Source organism: Phascolarctos cinereus, unplaced genomic scaffold, assembly GCF_003287225.1.
Source record: "Phascolarctos cinereus isolate Bilbo 61053 unplaced genomic scaffold, phaCin_HiC Scaffold_726;HRSCAF=1367, whole genome shotgun sequence".
Lineage (NCBI taxonomy): Eukaryota > Metazoa > Chordata > Mammalia > Diprotodontia > Phascolarctidae > Phascolarctos > Phascolarctos cinereus.
Genome location: NW_027556098.1, coordinates 23,273,972 through 23,292,946, shown reverse-complemented (window position 1 = coordinate 23,292,946; position 18,975 = coordinate 23,273,972). Strand labels below are relative to the sequence as shown.

Sequence of the window (18,975 nt, the reverse complement as noted above, 5' to 3'; positions counted from 1 at the left end):
CTAATAGAACACGAAGGTGATGACTTACTTGTAAATTGGATTTAAGTGAGACAGAACTGCACAAAGTTGTCAGCCTCCCTGTCACCTGAGTCCAGTGGTAAGACAAAAGCCAAGATGACTGGCAATAGGCCAGAATGCAGTGGGTGACAGTGGGTTTTCTAAATTAAGGTCTATCTGAAGTTTCAGTTTGCTGAGGCAATGCCCATTCAATGCCTAAGGGCTAAGGAAGAATCGGCAGGTTAGTAAACTGAGGCTGAATTTGAGTGACTTGTCCAGAGTCATCCAGATAATAAGCGTATGAGGCAAGATGTGAACTCAGGCCTTCCTGACTCTAAGACTAGCAGAAGAGAAGAAAATCGTCTCTTCTTCCTAACCCTGCCCCCCCACCCCAACCCTACCCTCTACCTTGCTAAAAATCAGTCATGTGGTTTTGAAGGGGAGCTATTGAGTCATCCAGAGACACATTCTAGAAAAAGATGTAAAGAGATAGCCACCCAAGTCAGGTAGTAGCTTCAAAAAAAAGAGTGACCCTGACAATTAAGAGGAAGAGACTCTGACAACTTAGCAAGAGGATTCTACAAAGAGAGAAAGGCTTTCTAGACCCTGAATTTACAGCAATTTCAAGCTGTCTTTGTTACATACATATCCTACATATTTGTCTTGCTGCCATCAAGCATCCTTCGAGCTCACCCTTCCTATGGACACTGAGTGTATTTGTGGGAGAGTGCACCCTAGTTTTATGGAAAAAAGACTTTGCAACTACTATTCTTGCAATGCCATTTGAGTAAATACCTTTGCTAAGAGATCATTGAGACCACTGGCTGATTGTTGATGGGAGGCATATTGTGATCTAGACATAGAGGGGTCAAATACACGCCCCTCCAAATTCCCTAGTGCAGCCTGAGCCTGGTTAAAATGTGTTTGGGAAATGGCTAACAAAACTAATAAAAGTACAGTGCAACATAGAAATAGTGATGTGAATTTGTGGTTTTCTAAATCAAGATGTGGGCAGAAGGGATCTGTTTCCATTTGAGTTTGACAATGATGGGGATGGGGACCCCTAAAAGGAAAAGACCATATCTTTGGTATCTGGACCCCAAAAAAGAAACTTCCTGGACTTTCCCCAAATCTCTGGCATTTGCCTGAGGCTATAATCCCCTCAGCTGGCCTTTTATTGTGGCTATGCCCAATCTCCCAATTTTGTTCTGTTGCCTCTCCATTGCTCCTGGCCACTTCCCACCCTTAATCCTATGTAGACTCCGTTCTTTCTTGCTCACATGGTCCAGGTCCCTGGCATTCTGTTACCCCACCTCAGACTGCTTGGCCACTCCTGGATTCCTTCCACAGTCTTTCTGTATGTAAGATTCATCTTGTCTCCATTAAGGCATGCAGATTCTTATAATCTAGCCACTAGCTCACAGATGCTCAGATTCTTTAAGAATATGGCCAGTATGGTGGATCTTTAATAAATCTTTTCTTTGGCTGAAAGAAGGCTTGGGTTGAATTCGTTGGGCAGGATCCACATGTCATGATTTTGGGGTTCCAGCACCTCTAAACCTCTAATCCTCAACAACACCACCAATCTAGAATACTAAAACATGGCTCCTTAGATTTACCCCTAGAACTTGACATAGCAGCTACCCTCTAGGGCTGTGGGTGCCAGTGACAAGTTGTAGGAATAGTCCAGAGGGCACTAAATTATGTAGTGTCTTCACATTTAAAAATAATAGTGACATGGTTATAGAGGCAACATTGTGATAGTACAGTATTGAGCTTGGAGTCAGAAAGATTTGGGTTCAAATCATACCTCTGTTCTTTAAGAGAACAAAAGTGATAATCATGTGTTAAGCACCTACTATGTGCCAGGCAATGTGCTAAGCCCTTTACAAATATGCTTTCATTTGATCCTTACAACAATTTGTGAAGTAGGTAGGTCCTTATTAATTGGATGACTATAAACAAGTCACTTAAACTCTTGTGGTATCAGGTAGCCCTCTAGTATGTACCAGTTAAGTCAGGGAAGGTTTTCAATCCTTTTGTGAAGGGAGCTTCCCTCGTGATAGAAATCACAGATAATAAAAAGAATCATAGAGTTAGAGCTAGAAAGACCCCTGAAGTCATTTAATTGAAAAAACTTCATTTTATGGTTGAAGAAACTGAGATAGAGCACATGGGTTATTAGTGTCAGAAACAGGATACTTCCTATGGTTTATTAGCAGGTTGCCCACAGATTGAGTGATAGTTTTTTGACCCAAAAAAACTCCCGAAGACCAGCTACCAAATTTGCCATCTAGTTGGGGGTAAAGGAGGAACACAAATGAATGAAGTCATGAGTCATTGAAGTATTAAAATTATATTTCCTTTTTTTTCTTAAATCACATTGTCAGAAAAATGAATATTTGGCTTCAGCCACTTTCTCCCAGATCCAAGTTAGTTTATGTTTTCTGACTGCCAAAAAGAAGTAAAACAAAACAAAACACAATGGGAAGAAATCATTCTGCAGAAGTTCTGAGATGGTCCTGGGTAGGTGGCTAGAAATAAAGTTTACCCAGGCAGTAGAAGCAAGTGTTTAACGATGCACAGTTTATATGCTTTGGGAATTTTGATTTTCACCCTCTTCAGTTAACCTTATGGGGAGTAGAGGGGGGAAGGAGAAGGAAACTCAAATTAGTCTTTGTAAATTATTCTGTCACTTATAATAACCCTAAAGCAGTTGTTCAAATCTTTCAGGCTGGTATCATCTGTCACATTAATTGTAGGCAATTACACTATCTCTTTGCCATGAAAATTAGACTTAGAGACTTCAGCGACAAAAATGAAAAACAATATATTTTTAAAAACAACCTAAAACTTTTGGCTCTGGTTAAGCTTGGCTAAATTATTTTTTAACTGGGCAATCTTTAAGTAACAACTTTGAACCAAAATCCTAAAATTTTAATATTTAAATGTTCTGGATCTATACTCTGTAAATATTTGAAGCACATTTTTTTTTCTAAAACTTTGGTATTGATCTTCCAACAGGTATTTATCCCAAACCCAACCCACCCTATCGTCCTCAACCTGGAAGCTATGACAATCCCGGAGGTAAGAATTCTAGAAATTACATGTATTAGATATTATATTTACTGCATTTCAGAAATGGCTTAATATTTTTTCTGGTGAGCTATTTGAAATTTTAGCTTGGTTGTGAATAATTGTAATAATTTAAAAAACAAAAAGGTTGAAGCAATTGTATAACAAGTAAAATGGCAAAAGTTTTATTTTTTTTCTCTGCAACTTTCCCCAATACTCAAACCTAAAATTAAAGAAAATATATGCTACATACAGATTAATTATAGTTGAATAAACAAGATAATAAGATGGATTGACTAAACTAGGTAAAAGCAGAGATGAATCATATCTCACTTTCCCTGCAGCAGCCAATCATGGATCTTGTCAAAGAACGCATACTCTTTACCCTTAGAACTCAATTCTCACCCACTTTCCCTGTCCTTTGAAAGCTCCTGTCTTTCCCCTATCTGAGTTGGGAGCACTGATAATCTAACTTCAAACCTAGGCACCAATAGGAGCAGCTTTGAAGGTGCCATTGGGGAAAATCTTACCCTAGCTTTCAGTATACTCGTCAGGAAAGAACAAAAATTATCAGAATTCATTACCAAAAAATGTTTGGAGAATACAAGACAGTGAGGCTAATAGATAGATAGATAGATAGATAGATAGATAGAGATATATAGGTATATAGATAGATAGATATAGTTGTGGCTAGACAAAGATCAAGCAGTGAGGTGTAACCAAAGCAGTAAAGTATAATGGCAACAACTAGGCAAGTTTGCTAGTGAGAAAAAGTCTGTTCATAACAGGACTATGACTAGAACCTGGTTCCTGCAGGTGCTTATCCAAGCTCAGGGGACCACCTGGAGCTGGTGTGAGCCAATTCTGTAATTTTGCTGCAGCAGAATTCATCCAGAGGATGAGCGAAAAGGATCGTTGTTATGCCAAGCTCAGGACATAGCTTACTTAAGGCCTTAACTCTGGGAAACAGAGTGTCTCCTAATAGTAAGAAAAGAGAGGAGTAAAAAGAGGAGTGGTCTTGGAGTGGGAGTCTTGACATCCTACTAATCTTCCCCACCAACCCTCTACTCCCTCCCCTATCATACACAATAGAAAGCCAGTGTATTGTGGAGTCTTTGGAAAAAAGGAGAAACAACAGTGCACCAAGGCTATAGGGGCTGCCCTGGGGGCCTATCAAAGGCCTCATGAGAGATGTTAATTCAATTTATATAAGTGATAGAATGGGTTGGGGGGGGTGGCCCTGATTATGGGAGATTTAGAAGAATGAGTGGGATGTTCATACCAAGTCAAGAGGACCTGAGGTCAAATCTGGCTTCAGACACACAACACTCACTATCTGTGTGACTGTGGGTGAGTCATTTAACCCCAGTGGCTTCACAAAAAAAAAAAGTGAAAGGCATTTCGGTTGGCTAAAAGGTTAGTGAAAGTTGTAGTATGACTGTCAAAAAAAGTTAACATACTCTTTAACTGCATATGTAGAACTAAAGTGTACAGATTAAAGGAGATAATAGTCCCATTACAGCTCACACGTGGTATGCCATTCTTATTTCTAAATGCTGCATTTTAAGAAGGGAATTGATAGAATGAAGACAGAAGGCAATCAAGATAGTGAAAAACCTGAAAACAATATCATAGGAAGACCATATGGGGGATTCATATCCTAGAAAGGAAAAGACTCACTCAGAGAGAGAGCAAATAAAGATTTAAAGATCTATCATATGAATGAATATGTCTGTGTAACTCTGTTCCTCATTATTATTTCAGAAATTGAAAAATAAAATAAAATTGATCATTTCAATTTTTTATTCTCTTGCGAAAAAAAGATAATTTTACATATTATATTTTGCTTTACATCAACAGGTAACATTAATGATTTAGATTTGGATGATGGACGCTCCCCACCCAGACCTCGGCCACGACCTCCAGCAGGTATGATAGATGGTGCATTATTTACATTGTATTCACTCAGTCAGTAAGCATTTGTTAAGTGCCTAACATATGTCAGGCACTGTGTTAAGTTCTAGAGATACAAAGAGAGACAAATGATGGTCTCTGTTGTTAAGGAGCTCACAGTCTACTGGAGGAAGACAATAAGCAAATGTACAAACAAGCTATATACAAGATAAATGGGAGATAATTAACAGAGGGAAGGTACTGGAATTGAGATAAATTGGGAAAGGCTTCCTGTAGAATTAGGGATTTTAGTTGGGACTTGAAGTAATCCAAGGGAAGCCAGTAAGCAGACAGGAGAAGGGTGAGCTTTCAGACATAGGAGATAGCCAGAGAAAATGCCTAGAACTAAGACAATGTAATGTGTAAGAAGGCTAGAAAAGTAAGGTAGTGGTGGGGAGAACATTACGAAGAGTTTTGAACATTAGAAAGAGGATTTCGTATTTGATCCTGATGGTGATAGGGAGTCAGTGGAGTTTATTGAGTATATGTGGAGGTGATATAGTCACACCTGTGCTTCCAGAATATCATTTTGGCAGCTGAATAGAGGGTGTAATGGAATAGGGAGAGACTTAAGTCAGGCTGTTTGGAGTAGCCCAGGTGTGAAGTGATGAAGGCCTGCACCAAGATGTAGCAGTATCAGAGGACAGAAGGGACAATTCAGGATGTTGCAAAAGTGAAATCAACATACCTTGGTGACAGATTAGCTATGGGGTGGGGTGGGATGGGAGTAGTGTGAGAGATGGTGAAGAGCTGAGGCTGTGAGCTTGGGGGACTAGAGGATAATGGTGCCTTCAACAATAATAGGAAAGTTTGGTAGGGGCAAAGGGTTTAGGGGAAAACCTGAGTTCAGTTTTGGGCATGTTGAGTTTAAGATGTCTACTGGACATCCAGTCAGAGATATCTGAAAGGCAGTTGGAAATGCAAGACTGGAGATCTAACTGATAGCTGATATCACTACAGTATGATTCCCTTTAACCATGAATAGATTTTTTTTATTTAGGAAAGCTAGATGGACCGATGGATAGAGAACTGAGCCTGGAGTCAGGAAGACCTGTATTCAAATCCAATCTCAGATATTTACTAGCAAGTCACTTAACTTCTGTCTGCTTTAAAATGAATATAATAATAGGACCTACCTCCCAGGATTGTAGCGAGGATAAAATGAAATAGTGTTTATAAAGCATTTTGCAAACCTTAAGGCACTGTGTAAATGCTAGCCATTATTTAGTGCACGATGGTCAATTAACAAATGTTTTAGAATGATAATGACGATGACAATGATAACAGTACAGAAGATCTAAATTCTAGTGCTTTGAGGTTGGGTCTAGGTATCTACTTTATATATGACATTTGGAGGAGCTCTTAAAGTGGGAAAAGTCAATGACGCAACAGGGACTTTGAAAATAATAATTTTTAAACTTTTGGTTCCTTCTTAATAGTGGTGTTATACATTTTTCTCTACCACCTGGAAAAATTAAAACTCATACTGAAGTATATTACATGTATAATGAAATAAATAGCAGGAATGATATAAATGGCACTTTCATTGTTAGACATAATGCTCTAATTAAATATTTAATGTTTAGAATCTTATTTTCAAATGTGTGGTGTTTTCTAACTTAATTAATCCTGAGATTTTGTCACATTGAAAAGAAATTACCTTTTGGGGGGGGATGGTGGTAGGGATAAAATCATATCCTAGAAGTTGCCTTTAGAAAAGATAATTCTTATCTTTTATTTGGGGCAGTTTCCTCTCAGTAAAAATATTTTATTCAAAACTCAAATGCACTGAAATGATGGATATTTCTGCTTTAAAGATTTTTTAAAAGCATTAAAAATGTAAGCCAAATTTAACATCAAAGCCTCTAAATTTATAAGTTTGAAATTATATAAAACTGTGAATCAGGAGACCTGTTGATTGGGTGAGTCTCATAATGCTTCTTATAAATGCAATCATGTATTTCTGTTTGAAGTGTTAGTCCCAATTTTCTTTCCTGCAGGAGGAGGAGGATACCATTCCAATAATTTTGGCAACACTCATGGTAAAAGTATGACTTGGGAAGGCTGAGATGAAACAGCATTTTTGTAGGGCCCAACATCTGAAGTGAGCTGTCCCTTACAAAGAACTAATTCTTTCTGCAGGGCCACCCACTGAGTTTGAGCTCTCTAAGCTATTGCTTTTCTGTCTCTGGCAATTTAATTGTCTTTGCTTCTCTTTTGGGTTAACCTTAAAGACTCGTGGGCTTTATTGAATCAGCAAGCTTAGCTTATTAGTTAGCATGTCCCTTACATAAGGAATGTTTTTTGGCTGGAAATTCTGGGCTTCATCTGAGTAAACTTTCATTAATTTGGTATTTTTTGTTTCCTGCAGGAGGAGGGGGCTATAACTCCAATTACAATAACCATGGTAAATGCATGATTTGAGAGGAAGGAACTCTTTTTTAAAAAAAAGGTTTCCAGTTATATATGAGCTTTTCCCATCAGGGAATGGGTTTACATTGTGTATCTGAGGGTCCACTGCTTTATGTTTGCCCTCTCTGATGATTTCTCCACCTTTCACATCTGCACTCTCTGGCTGGCCATTCTTTCTTTGGTTTGCCATGATACTGTAGCACCATAGGTCATGGATTTTACGATTAAATTTAGATAGGATGGAAGCAAAACATTCTTTACCAACACAAAACTATTAGAATTAAGTTCAGAGATCTTTGGTATACTAAAGTGGTTATAAATCTGCTTCACTAAGACCTTCATTGAAATTTTAAGGGGAGAAAATATTTGATCCTCTACTGCAGACCACATGGCATTCTAGGACCTTGTTATCCAAAACCCTTGTGGTCCAGAAAAGAAAGCTTTCCTGGATTCTCTTCTTGGTAGGTGATTTAACACTTCCCTCTAGATCATGATTTCTATGCAGGGCTTGCTAGAAGTGGTTACTCCCCAACCTTACCTTCGTTAAAATATTTATGTTTGTCATTTTAAAATAAATTAACTCATCCAGTAAGTTTTCTAATGGGCCAGTGATTATTTTCTACTAAGTTTTCCCCAAAAAAAACTGTTCATAATTATAGATACATGGTAATATTCTTAAGAAAATAATTGTCCTTCATGATGGAAAATGGCTATTCATATCCAGAAGAAGAACTGATGGATTCTGGATGCAGATAGAGGCAAACTATGTTCACTTTCTTAATTTTTTTCATGGTGTTTTCCTTTTGGTCTGTTTCTTTCACAGCATGACTAATACGGAAATATGTTTTACATGATTGCACATGTATAACCTATATCAGATTGGTTGCCATTTTAGAGAGGGAGTAGAGGAGGGAGGGAGAAAAATTTGGAACTAAAAATTAAAAAAAAAATTAATGTTGGAAATTGTCTTTACATGTAATTGGAAAAAAATAGAATGCTATTTCTTTAAAAAAAAAATAAAGAATTAGGGGCAGCTAGGTGGCGCAGTGGATAGAACACCCTCCCTGGATTCAGGAGGACCTGAGTTCAAATCCAGTCTCAGACACATAACACGTGCTAGCTGTGTGACCCTGGGCAAGTCACTTAACCCCATTGCTTAGTTTCCCCCCCCCAAAAAAAAAGTAACATTAAAAAAAATAAAGAATTGTCTGGCTGCTTAGCATGGCCCAAGCTTATGAGGTGTGCTACTGTCCCTAGAACCAGAACAGGATAGCTACCAAACTATTCTATTATTTATTATTTATTGGCTTTGCCTGGGTCACAAACAAATAGCAGTGGCAATGGCTTTACAGAACTTCTCTTGGAAACATCTTCCTGGGAAAATGTCTTCTTAAGTCCAGCTCTCTTGTTAAAAGAGGAGCACACTCTTTTCCCGGTCCTGGATCATTTATAAAGGATTTCCACCTTTCTGTAATATCCATGAGTAAGGTAAACAGGATCAGCCCTAAAACTATGACTAAGAAGATTAAAAAGAATCCCAAAGGCTTGAATAAATCAGGGTGAGTCATCTGTTTTTGGTAAAAACACTATTCAACCTGGGAAGTGACCAAACTTGTTTTAGATTACTGGTCTAGGCTGTTTCTTCTCATCCCTAATGGTGAAGAGAGAGAATTCCCTTTTCCCTTCGTGTTTCTCCGAGTCCAACTAATAACTGAAAAGATGACATGCTCCTGCTGAGGAGACAGGAGAGAAAGGAACAAGAATATTATCTCATTTGTCCTACCTCCGGTTTTCCTGAGCCTGGCTTTTAGTGGCCAAGATCCTAGGACACTATCACAAGATCGTATATTTTAAACTGGAAGGGACCTTAGAAGTCATATTGTCTAAAACCTCCCTTTTCTGAATGAAAAAAAATGAAACCCTGAGGGGTTAAATAAATTGTCCAAGGCCACACAGGTAGTAAGTAGCAGAGCCAGGACTGGAATCTAGATCTTCTGACTCTAAATCCAATGACATTTCTTCAGCACCATGCTACTAAACAGTTTGAGGTAATTAAAAGAAAAAAGATCCCCTTGTGTCAGAGACAAGTTCTTATGAATAAGCAATTTCCCTCAAAGAGAAGTTACCTTTCTGCGTTATCAGATATAATGTTTTCAGATAATGGCTATGTTCATTTTTAAATTAAAAAAACATTTTATTGATATGTTTGCTTTTAAACCATGGCTTATTTCCTATTACTAATGACTCATCCCACTAATAATGAAACCCTCTCTTGTAATAAAAAAAAAACATTCCACATTCCAAATCCACATTTCTGTCTCTGGAGAACAGCATCTCCAAACAGATATCCATCCTTAAAATTTAACAAAATTTGGCTGTCTTTCAGTGTTGCTTTCATTTACTTTTCTATAGTCATTATGTATACTGTTCCTCTGATTCTGCTTACTTTGCTCTGTATTAGTTAATACAAACTTTCCCATGGTTCTTTGAATTCTTCACATTTATAATTTCTCATGGCAAAATTAAGTTCTATTTTGTTCATATATTGTAATTTGTTTATTCACCAACTGTTTCAAGTTTTTTGCTATCACAGAAAGTATTACTATGAATATTTTGGTATATATAGGATGTTTTTATTTAATTTTCTTGGGGTGTATACCCAAAAGAATATTATTATATTTTTAGGTTGAAATGTATGAATAAGTTAATGACTTTTTTTTGCATAATTCCTATTTGTATTCTAGAACAGTTTCACAAATCCACCAACAAGCTCCACCAGCAGTGTATTAGTGTGTCTAGCGTCACATATCTCTCCAACTGTTTTCATTTTTTCATAATCATTATTCGGATTTTTAAGTTTTAGTGACAAATTTTCTTCTTTATTTTGAATTTTTCTTAAAGAAACTGATATAAATATGTGGCATAAATAAATAACTCTCTGAATGAAACTCCCAGTCTTAGGTGTTTTTCCTCCTAGTTACCCAACTTAACACAATTTAGGCAACTATATTTTTCTCATGTTCCTTTAATCAAACCAAACCAAAAATAAGCCATATAGAGCTTTTTTGGGGTTGTTCCTGAAATATACCTTAGGCTGTGAGGGCTTAAATTTTACTGTTTTGTTATGTGAAATTGATTACTTACTTTGGGGATGAAAGCATACTAATTTTTTTTAGCTTTTACATCAGGTTGCATGGGACTGTGCATGCTGCATGAGCAAGAGTTGGGTTTGTTCTAAAGTCATACTTTATTGATAGCTTTTCCAACTTAATGCAATATTTTTCTCTCCTGTAGGAGGAGGGGGATATAATCCCAGTTCTCATTATGGAAATACTTATGGTAAATCAATTATTTTGTAACAGTGTTAAAGATGGAATTAAGAAAAGAGATGTGCTGGTAAATGTTTAACAAAATATTGCTCTTCAAAAAAATATTGCTCAGAAAAAGTTTAGTCTGCTTTATTAATATTGTCTCCATCACTTTCTTAAGTCTAGACATTCAACAAAACAACAAATCAAGCTCTGATTTGTAGTCTTTGTCAATTTCTGAGGGAGTAAATGCTTACATTGAAAATTGAACAGTGGGATCTCATGAGTCAGTTGGAGCTGGCCCCAGCACACCTCTGAAACGAACATTTTTTTGCAGACCCTGTGGCAGAATATATTCACTCTTCATTGTTTTGTTTATAACTATTGACTAATTAACTCTATATTTTCATATTTTTGTCTTGTCATCAGTCACCTAAGAGTATTTTGGGTGTGGTTTAGGTGTAATTAATTTTTTTTTATCTAGAGTTCTTTTGTAGTCACATTTTTTTCCCCCCTTCTAGGTGGAGGAGGATATTCAGATTATGGAAACACACACGGTAAATAAAAAACTATTTGATTGAGTTCTGCTGTGTAAGGGGAAGAAACTGTCATAGAGTGTTGGTATGGGTAATGCAGGTTTATTATAATGAAAGGGAAATGATACCTATCACTCTAGTCTATCTTATATTCTGGTGCCAAAGAAATTTTCCTTAAGCACAGATAGGACCATGTTACTTCTCTATTCAATTAATTGTTAGCTTCTTATTGTCTTGAGGATAAAATATAAACTCACCTTTTTAACTTTGAAATCCTTATATCACTTATTCCCACTCTACCTTTCTAACCTCAATTGACAATACTCCTCTTCCATCATTCTATGATTCCAACCAATCAAGTCTTTTTAAAGGTCCTCACATGTGACACTTCATTTCTTATCTCCTTTCTTTTGTATTCCCCATCCCCATGCTTGAAATTCACTCCCTCCTTACCTCTGTCATCTCTCAGAGTCCTTCTCTTCCCTTAAAATGAGGTTCAGACACCTTCTCCATGAAGCCAATTTTGATACTTAACTTCTAGTGGCCTCCTTCCCAAAGTACCTTGTATTTAGCATATACACACACACGTATGTATGTATGTATGTATGCATATACACATGTATTTATTAACTTTATGTTTATGCTGTACATAGTATCATCAATACTTATCTCCCCTAACAGAATATAAGATCATTAATGGTAAGGGATTGTTTCATTCTTTTTTCCTAAATCCTCAGCACCTAATAAGGTGCTGGGCACAGACTGACACTTAATACTTAGAGGCTGATGAACTCCTTCCCATATTTCCCTAATGCATATATAGCAAATCACATCATGCTATATAGAACTCAAAGGATTTTTTGAGAAATGTTAGGAGACCCTGCTTGATGTCTCTCTATTCCCTGCAAAGTCCTTCTCTGATATTTTGTAGGACAGAAAAGTATATCAAATGGGAGGGCTTTCAAAAGGCCATGCCAGGACAACAGGGCTCTGGGTTTTGTTTTGGTTTGGTTTTTTTCCCTATTAATCCCCTGAAGTTTTCTATAAGTATTTTAAAATAGACTTTTTTTGTCGTTATGTTCTAAACATAATTCTTGTTTTGTTCTTCTCAGTGTCACATGGGTAGCTAGAATGTTATTTACGAATAACGAATTTCCATCTTGTTAAATTTTAAAAACTCCAACAATTTGTCTTCTTTATCACAGGTGACTCAATAGCTAGAATTGTTTCTCCCATTGTTTCTGTGGTTGTGGTATCACTTATTGGAGCAGCAACCAGCTATTTTGCTTACAACCGGAGGAGAAACTGCTGCCGAACAAATGGTGAGCTTCAAACTAGATTTTACAGATTTGTGTTAGTCTCAGCTTAGCCCTCACTGCTTCTAGGCAATCCTACTATACCTCCCTAATCAACTCATTCTTCCTCTCTCCTCAGTGACTCGCTCTCTCCCAACTCCCTCAGTAGAGAACTTTGTCCTATATTTTACAGAAAAAAATTGAGGCCATTTGTCATGAGCTCCCCCTGCTCCCTTCTTCTTCACCTCCTATCACCCATATGGCTTCTGCCACTCTCTCTTTTTCACCATTGTTTCACATGAAGTGGCCTTACTCTTTACCAAGGCTGACCCCTTTACTTGTTTAAGTGATCCCATTCCATCCCATCTCCTCCAACAGATTGCTCCCTCTGTCATCCTCACTCTCTCCTCTGCCTCTCTACTGGCTCTTTCCTACTGCCTAAGAGCATTCCAGTGTCTCTCCCATCCCAAAAAAAGCCCTCACTTGATCTTTCCATTCCTGCTCACTATTGTCCTGTTTCTCTTCTGTCCTTTGTAGCTAAACTCTTTGTAAAGGTAGTCTATAACAGGCACCCCTACTTTCTTTTCTCTCACTCTCTTCTTAACTCCCCATAATTTGGCTTCTAACTGTATCGTTCCATCAAAACTGCTCTCTCCAGAGTTACTAATGTTCTCCTAATTGTCAAATCCAATGTCCTTTTCTCAATCTCACTCCTTGACCTCTTTGCAGCTTTTGACACTGTGAAATCATTCTTTCCTCCTTGATGCTCTCTTTTCTCTAAGATTTTGGGACATCGTTGTCTCCTGGTTTTCCTCCTACCTATCTGATTACTACTTCTCTGTCTCCTTTGCTGGATCCTCCTCTTGGTCATGCCTTCTAATCAAAAATGTCCTTAAGTGTTCTGTACTGGGTCCTCTTCTCTTCTCCCTCTATACTGCTTCACTTGGTGATCTCATCAGCTCCCATGGATTTAATTTCCAGCCCCAATCTCTCTCCTGACCTCCAGCTGCCCTTTAGATATCTCTAACTCATTGTTCAGCAAATATCTCAAACCCAACATGTCCAAATACACCTACTATCTTTTCCCCTAAACTATTCTCCATCCCCCTCCTACCTTCCCTATTACTGTGAAGGACTACACAGATTATTTTTGTTCTCAAAGAGGACCATGACATCAGGAAGGTTATGTCAGGATTTGCAAGTGACTTGGACTTGAATGAGGAAGGGCAGTGCAAAGTCACCAACCTCATTGTCTTCTCCAGAGCCATCTGGGCCCAGTGGGGAGATATAGATCAGGGCAATTGGAGATGTCCCTGGATGCAGTGCGAAACTTTGGCCTTTTTAAGCCCTCTCCAGTTGACCTGTTCTACATCTTGCTCTGGGCCTTGATGGCTCTGGAGGAAAAAGTGAAACTGGTTACTTTGCATATCTCTCCTTACTTAAATCCAATTCATTTGCAAGTCATGGCATCACCTTCCTGAAGTCATGGTCTTCTTCCAGAAGGAAGAACAAATAACAACAACAAAGGGCAATACCATAATCCCAGGCTCTCAGGCTCACAATGTAGGAGTTCTCCTGGATTTCTTACTATTTCTCACATCCCATATCCAATCTGTTTCCAAGGCCTGTTGACTTCACCTTTGCAACACCACTCGAACATGTCCCCTTCTCTCCTGCCACCACTCTAGTGCAGGACCTCATCACCTCACCCCTGGATTATTACAAGAGCCTGCTGGTGGGTCTGTTTGCTTCAAGTCCCTTCTCACTCCAGTCCATCTTTCATTCAGCCACTAAAGTGATTTTCCTAAAATGTAGATCCAATCATGCCATTCCTTGTCCCTTCTCATCCCCCTAATAAACTCCAGTGACTTCCTGCTGCCTGCAGTAGCAAATACAAAATGCTTTTTTGGAATTCTGATAGTAAGTGATAAATAGAGGTCTTCTGAAATCCCAGGCCTTCTGCCTCCAAGGGTCCCATCATGCTGCCTCCCCATTAATACAGTTATAGATATAGACAGCAAGACTTTCCACATTCAGCAATACCAAAGAAAAACCTTAACTTTTTTTCTGTGAAATTTTTCATTCATTGATAATTCGTTTTTAAAAATGCATGTAAAACATGAAATTTTTTATTCAAAAAGTCGCAAAAGAAATAGAAGCTTTCTGCTGAGTAGTTTAGCAGGCTAAATAAGGCACCTGGCAGGAGGCATCAGCTCTCCCAGAAGCTACACCGAAGGGCTTTGATTGGCCAGGTGCAGTTACTGGGCCACAATATTCATATTTAATTTTATTTTAAATCCATAAAGACAACTCTAAAGACAGATCAGAAAAGAGGAAATGGTGCTTGATCCCAGCAACATTAATTAAAAATGTAAATATAGGCCCCATCCTGGGGTGTTATGGATCTTACCTTTATTTTCCTGTATGAAGATATAAGAATTGTGATCAGATGTCACATTTTGAGCTTATAAATTAGAATTTTTTAGCTTTGGCCTCAATCTTCTGTAAATTGTGAGATGGTCTCCCTCTGCTGGCAGCTGAGCAAGACTGCAATGTCATGTCTCACTAAAGTCAGACCTCTCTTACACGTTTTCGTAAATAAATTTATGAAAGACAAATTACACCATTATAGATCATTTTTGTCTTTATTTTTGATTGCTCTCCAGTTGACAGGGGCTTCTAAGATCTAACATTTGCCCATCATCCTTATTAGATTTGTGCTTTTGGGGAAAGGGGATCCAGATCTGTGTTTTAACCAGTTCGAGGAACTCCCAACGTAGAAGCCCTCTTTATAAAGGCAACTCAATACCTTCCTATGTAGCAAGCTTCTCTAAAACATCCCTAAAGAATGGTCATCCAGTTTTTACTGAAAAGTTTGGCAAGGCAGTTAGCTGACAAGTGGATGGAGCCCTGGAACTGGAATCAGGAAGACCTGAGTTCAAATCTAGCATCAGATACTTATCAGCTATATAACTGTAGGCAAATAATTTTGCCTCTATCTGTGTCAGTTTCCTCATCTTCAAGATGGAAGTAATAATAGCACCTACATCCTAGGATTGTTCTGAGAGTCAAATACACATAAAGCATTTTGCAAAACTTAAAGCACTATGTAAATGCTAGGTATTATTATTGACTATTATAAGGGGGAACCTAGTACTTCTGAAAGCATACACTTTTTGGCTAACTCTCATTTGTAGCGGGTTTCCCCCTCTCTTGTCACAAAGGCCAAATCTTTCCCCTCTGCAATTTCTAACCATTGCTCCTAGTTTTGCTCTCTGGGATCAAGCAAAATAAGTCTAATGTTTCTTCTATATGTTAACTCTTCAAATACTTAAAATCTTAGGATCAAAAGCTGATCACTGGGGCAGCTAGGTGGTGCAGTGGATAAAGCACCGGCCCTGAAATCAGGAGGACCTGAGTTCAAATCTGGCCTCAGACCGAACACTTGACATTTACTAGCTGTGTGACCCTGGGACAAGTCACTTAACCCCAATGGCCTTAAAAAAAAAAGTTGATAGCCAAAGGGGAACTTGGAGAACACTTAGTCCAATCTCTTCATTTTTCAAATGATGAAACTGAGTCCAAAGTATATGACTTGCCTAAACTTACTAAAGTTGTGATTGTGTGGTTTGTCCTTCATTCTCAAAGAGGACTGTGACATCAGGAAGATGATGCAATGACGTGCAAGTGGATTGGATTACAGTGAAAGTGGGCAGTGCAAAGTTACCAGCCTCACTTTCTCTTCCAGAGCCATCTGGGTCCCAGTGGCCAAATATAGATCAGGGCAACAGGAGATGGCCCAGGATACAGTGGGAGGCCTTGGCCTTTCTAAGCTAACGTCTTTCTGAGTTCTCATTTGATTGAGGTAATGCCCGTTCAGTGATTAGGGATGTTTAAGAAGTGAGCCAAAGGATAGCTCCTTTAATTTAAAAAAAAAAACTGGGAGTGGGAGACCCTCGGGCTGTTGCTGGCCAAAAGAGAAACAATTACTATTTACCTTCACTCTAAGCCATCAGGGCCCAAAAAATAACTGTTAAGTGGCCCTTGGCTAATCAATAAGAGTTAGAGTGAATTGGGTTTCATGCCTGGTCTTTAAGAAAAAAAAAATCTGTCCAATAAACCCCAAGATATTAAGGTAGGCTTCAGCCATCAGAATTTGCCTTACTACTTCAGGTAATGGCATGATGAAGAGAGGAGCTGAATTGGCCAACTGGAACGGGTCAGTTGGTTCCCAGTGGGGCAGCTCAGGTTACTAAAGAACAATGTTGGGGTACCACACTGCCTTCTGTGACAGCTTGAAGATAGCTATCATATTTCCCCTAGGATTTTTCTTCTGCAGGCTAAACATATCCAATTTCAACTGATCCTCATATAGTAAGTTCCAAAGGCTCTCATTATCTTGTTTTCCATTCTCTGGAAAGTTTCCAGCTATTTACAGTCTTTCCTAAAATATGGCATCTAGAACTAAATGTATGATTCCAGATATACTCTGATAAGGATAATTATTACCTCTCTTTTTTTTTTTTTGGACATTCTGCTTTTTATAATGTAGTCTAAGATATCATTAGCTTTTGGGGTCACTGTACTGGACTATTGACTCTTATTGAACTTGTAGTCCATTAGAAGTTCTAGCTCTTTTTCAGATTAACTAATACTGAGCCAAAACTACTTCATTTTATGTCTGTAAAGTTGACTTTTTGAACTTGTGTAGTATTTTGATTTTATGCTCATCTTGCTAAAATTAACCAGGCTTCTGGCATGTTTAGGTATTTTGGGATCCTCAATCTGTCATCTAACGTATTAGTTATTCCTCTTAACTTTGTGTCACCTAAAAATTTGATGAATGTGATATTTATGCCTTCCCTAAAATTATTGGAAAGAGTTGTTAAATGGCTGGAAATGTGTTGGATTTATAGTTGGAGGCCCAAAGGCTGAATCTGGGCTTTGCCACTTATTATCATTTGACCTTGGAAATATCACTTAATCTTTATGGGCCTCAGTTCCTCATGGGTTAAGATGAAGAGGTTGGACAAGATGTTTTCTGAAGTTCTTTCCAGGCCTAGACCTTTGATCCCATGGACACAGGACAGATCCTTAAAACAAAGAGACTTTGTTTTTGTTTATTAACATATTAATACTAATGCTAGTGATTATTTTAGAAGTTTTGGTCATCCAAAATCTACCTAACTCTACTATCATTTGTATTTGTCTACAAGTTTAAAACGTCAAACGCTTTGCTGAAATCTAGGTAAATTATATCTATATTGGGCACTCCAGAGAATAACATTTTCTTTATAATCTTCCTTTTCAGAGACAGAGAATGTCTGAAAGAGGCAGGAATCTGCAATGAATTTCACATGAACTGGAAAAAGATGGGAATGGACATGTATGTTATATGGATTTTTTCTGTGTGTGCAATGAGGACCCACCGACCTATTAAAAGAATTTTCTTCTCCTAAAACATCCGATTCACCTAAATGAGAATTCCAAATTTCTTTATATATAATGAGGATACAAGGATATTTACCTCAAATATAATGATGCTTACAAAAAAAAGAAGTCTGATTTAATAGCTATATTATTTAATGTGGAAATGAGAACTTGGACTCTGTTCCTAGTTCTTAGAAAACCTTTTATAATAATGTACAAATGATTTAACTCCATTGCTTCTGTCATGATGCCTGACTAGCACAGTTTCGGGGGACAACTATAGATGTGCATAGTACCCCAATCCATACACATTTGGTGGCAGAAAAGATGAAGAAGATAGCCCATTCTAATGCTATTTTTGTGGAGAAACTCACCAGCACAAATGATAACAGTTTTTATTTCAACTGTACACCTTTATTATGAGTGAAATTGAGTTACTTATTTCCAACATTGATAGGAAAACCTGGATATTGCACTGTCAGCTGATATTTCTGTGACCATTAGGGCATCGTTATTAGGAGAAAGCTAAATGAGATTATTAAATTGAGATTATAAATGCAAAGTACTAAAAACAAAATTCCTAGAGCAATGATTTTGAACCATTGTTCCATTCTTCTTAGGATTTTTTTTAAAAATAAAAGCTAGATATATAGACTATTTTGAGTCATTATAACTTCTAGCTTTTTGATTTGTTGCCATAAGTGCTGAGATTTAATTCATATCAATATTCCACTTCCTTCAATGTGATACCTTTGTATCATCACATGGAAATTTTTTAATGCTTTAACCTCAGCAATTATATTGAAATGTTTATATATGAATGTGTATTTCCATCACTAGAATTCAAGCTCCTTGAGGGGGAAGATTGTTTCTTTCCTTTTCCTTATATCCCTAGGACCTAACATGGTACCTGGTACTTCAATGGTGCTTAATAATTATTTTTGATTGATTAATTAATAAGACATACAT

At 37.7% G+C, this 18,975-nt stretch overlaps 1 protein-coding gene across 1 annotated transcript in view; it reads left to right on the top strand.

The window, feature by feature from the left end:
* XG (Xg glycoprotein (Xg blood group)) overlaps positions 1–18,396 on the top strand; it is a 51,492-nt gene extending 33,096 nt beyond the window's left edge. Inside the window, exons 4-11 of the mRNA XM_078145564.1 lie at positions 3,022–3,084; positions 4,933–5,001; positions 7,026–7,073; positions 7,397–7,432; positions 10,732–10,776; positions 11,267–11,302; positions 12,487–12,603; positions 17,888–18,396. Of these exons, the coding sequence (XP_078001690.1) occupies positions 3,022–3,084; positions 4,933–5,001; positions 7,026–7,073; positions 7,397–7,432; positions 10,732–10,776; positions 11,267–11,302; positions 12,487–12,603; positions 17,888–17,904 (431 nt within the window). The 3' untranslated portion in view covers positions 17,905–18,396. The remainder of the gene's footprint in view (positions 1–3,021; positions 3,085–4,932; positions 5,002–7,025; positions 7,074–7,396; positions 7,433–10,731; positions 10,777–11,266; positions 11,303–12,486; positions 12,604–17,887) is intronic.
* Positions 18,397–18,975: the final 579 nt, after the last annotated feature.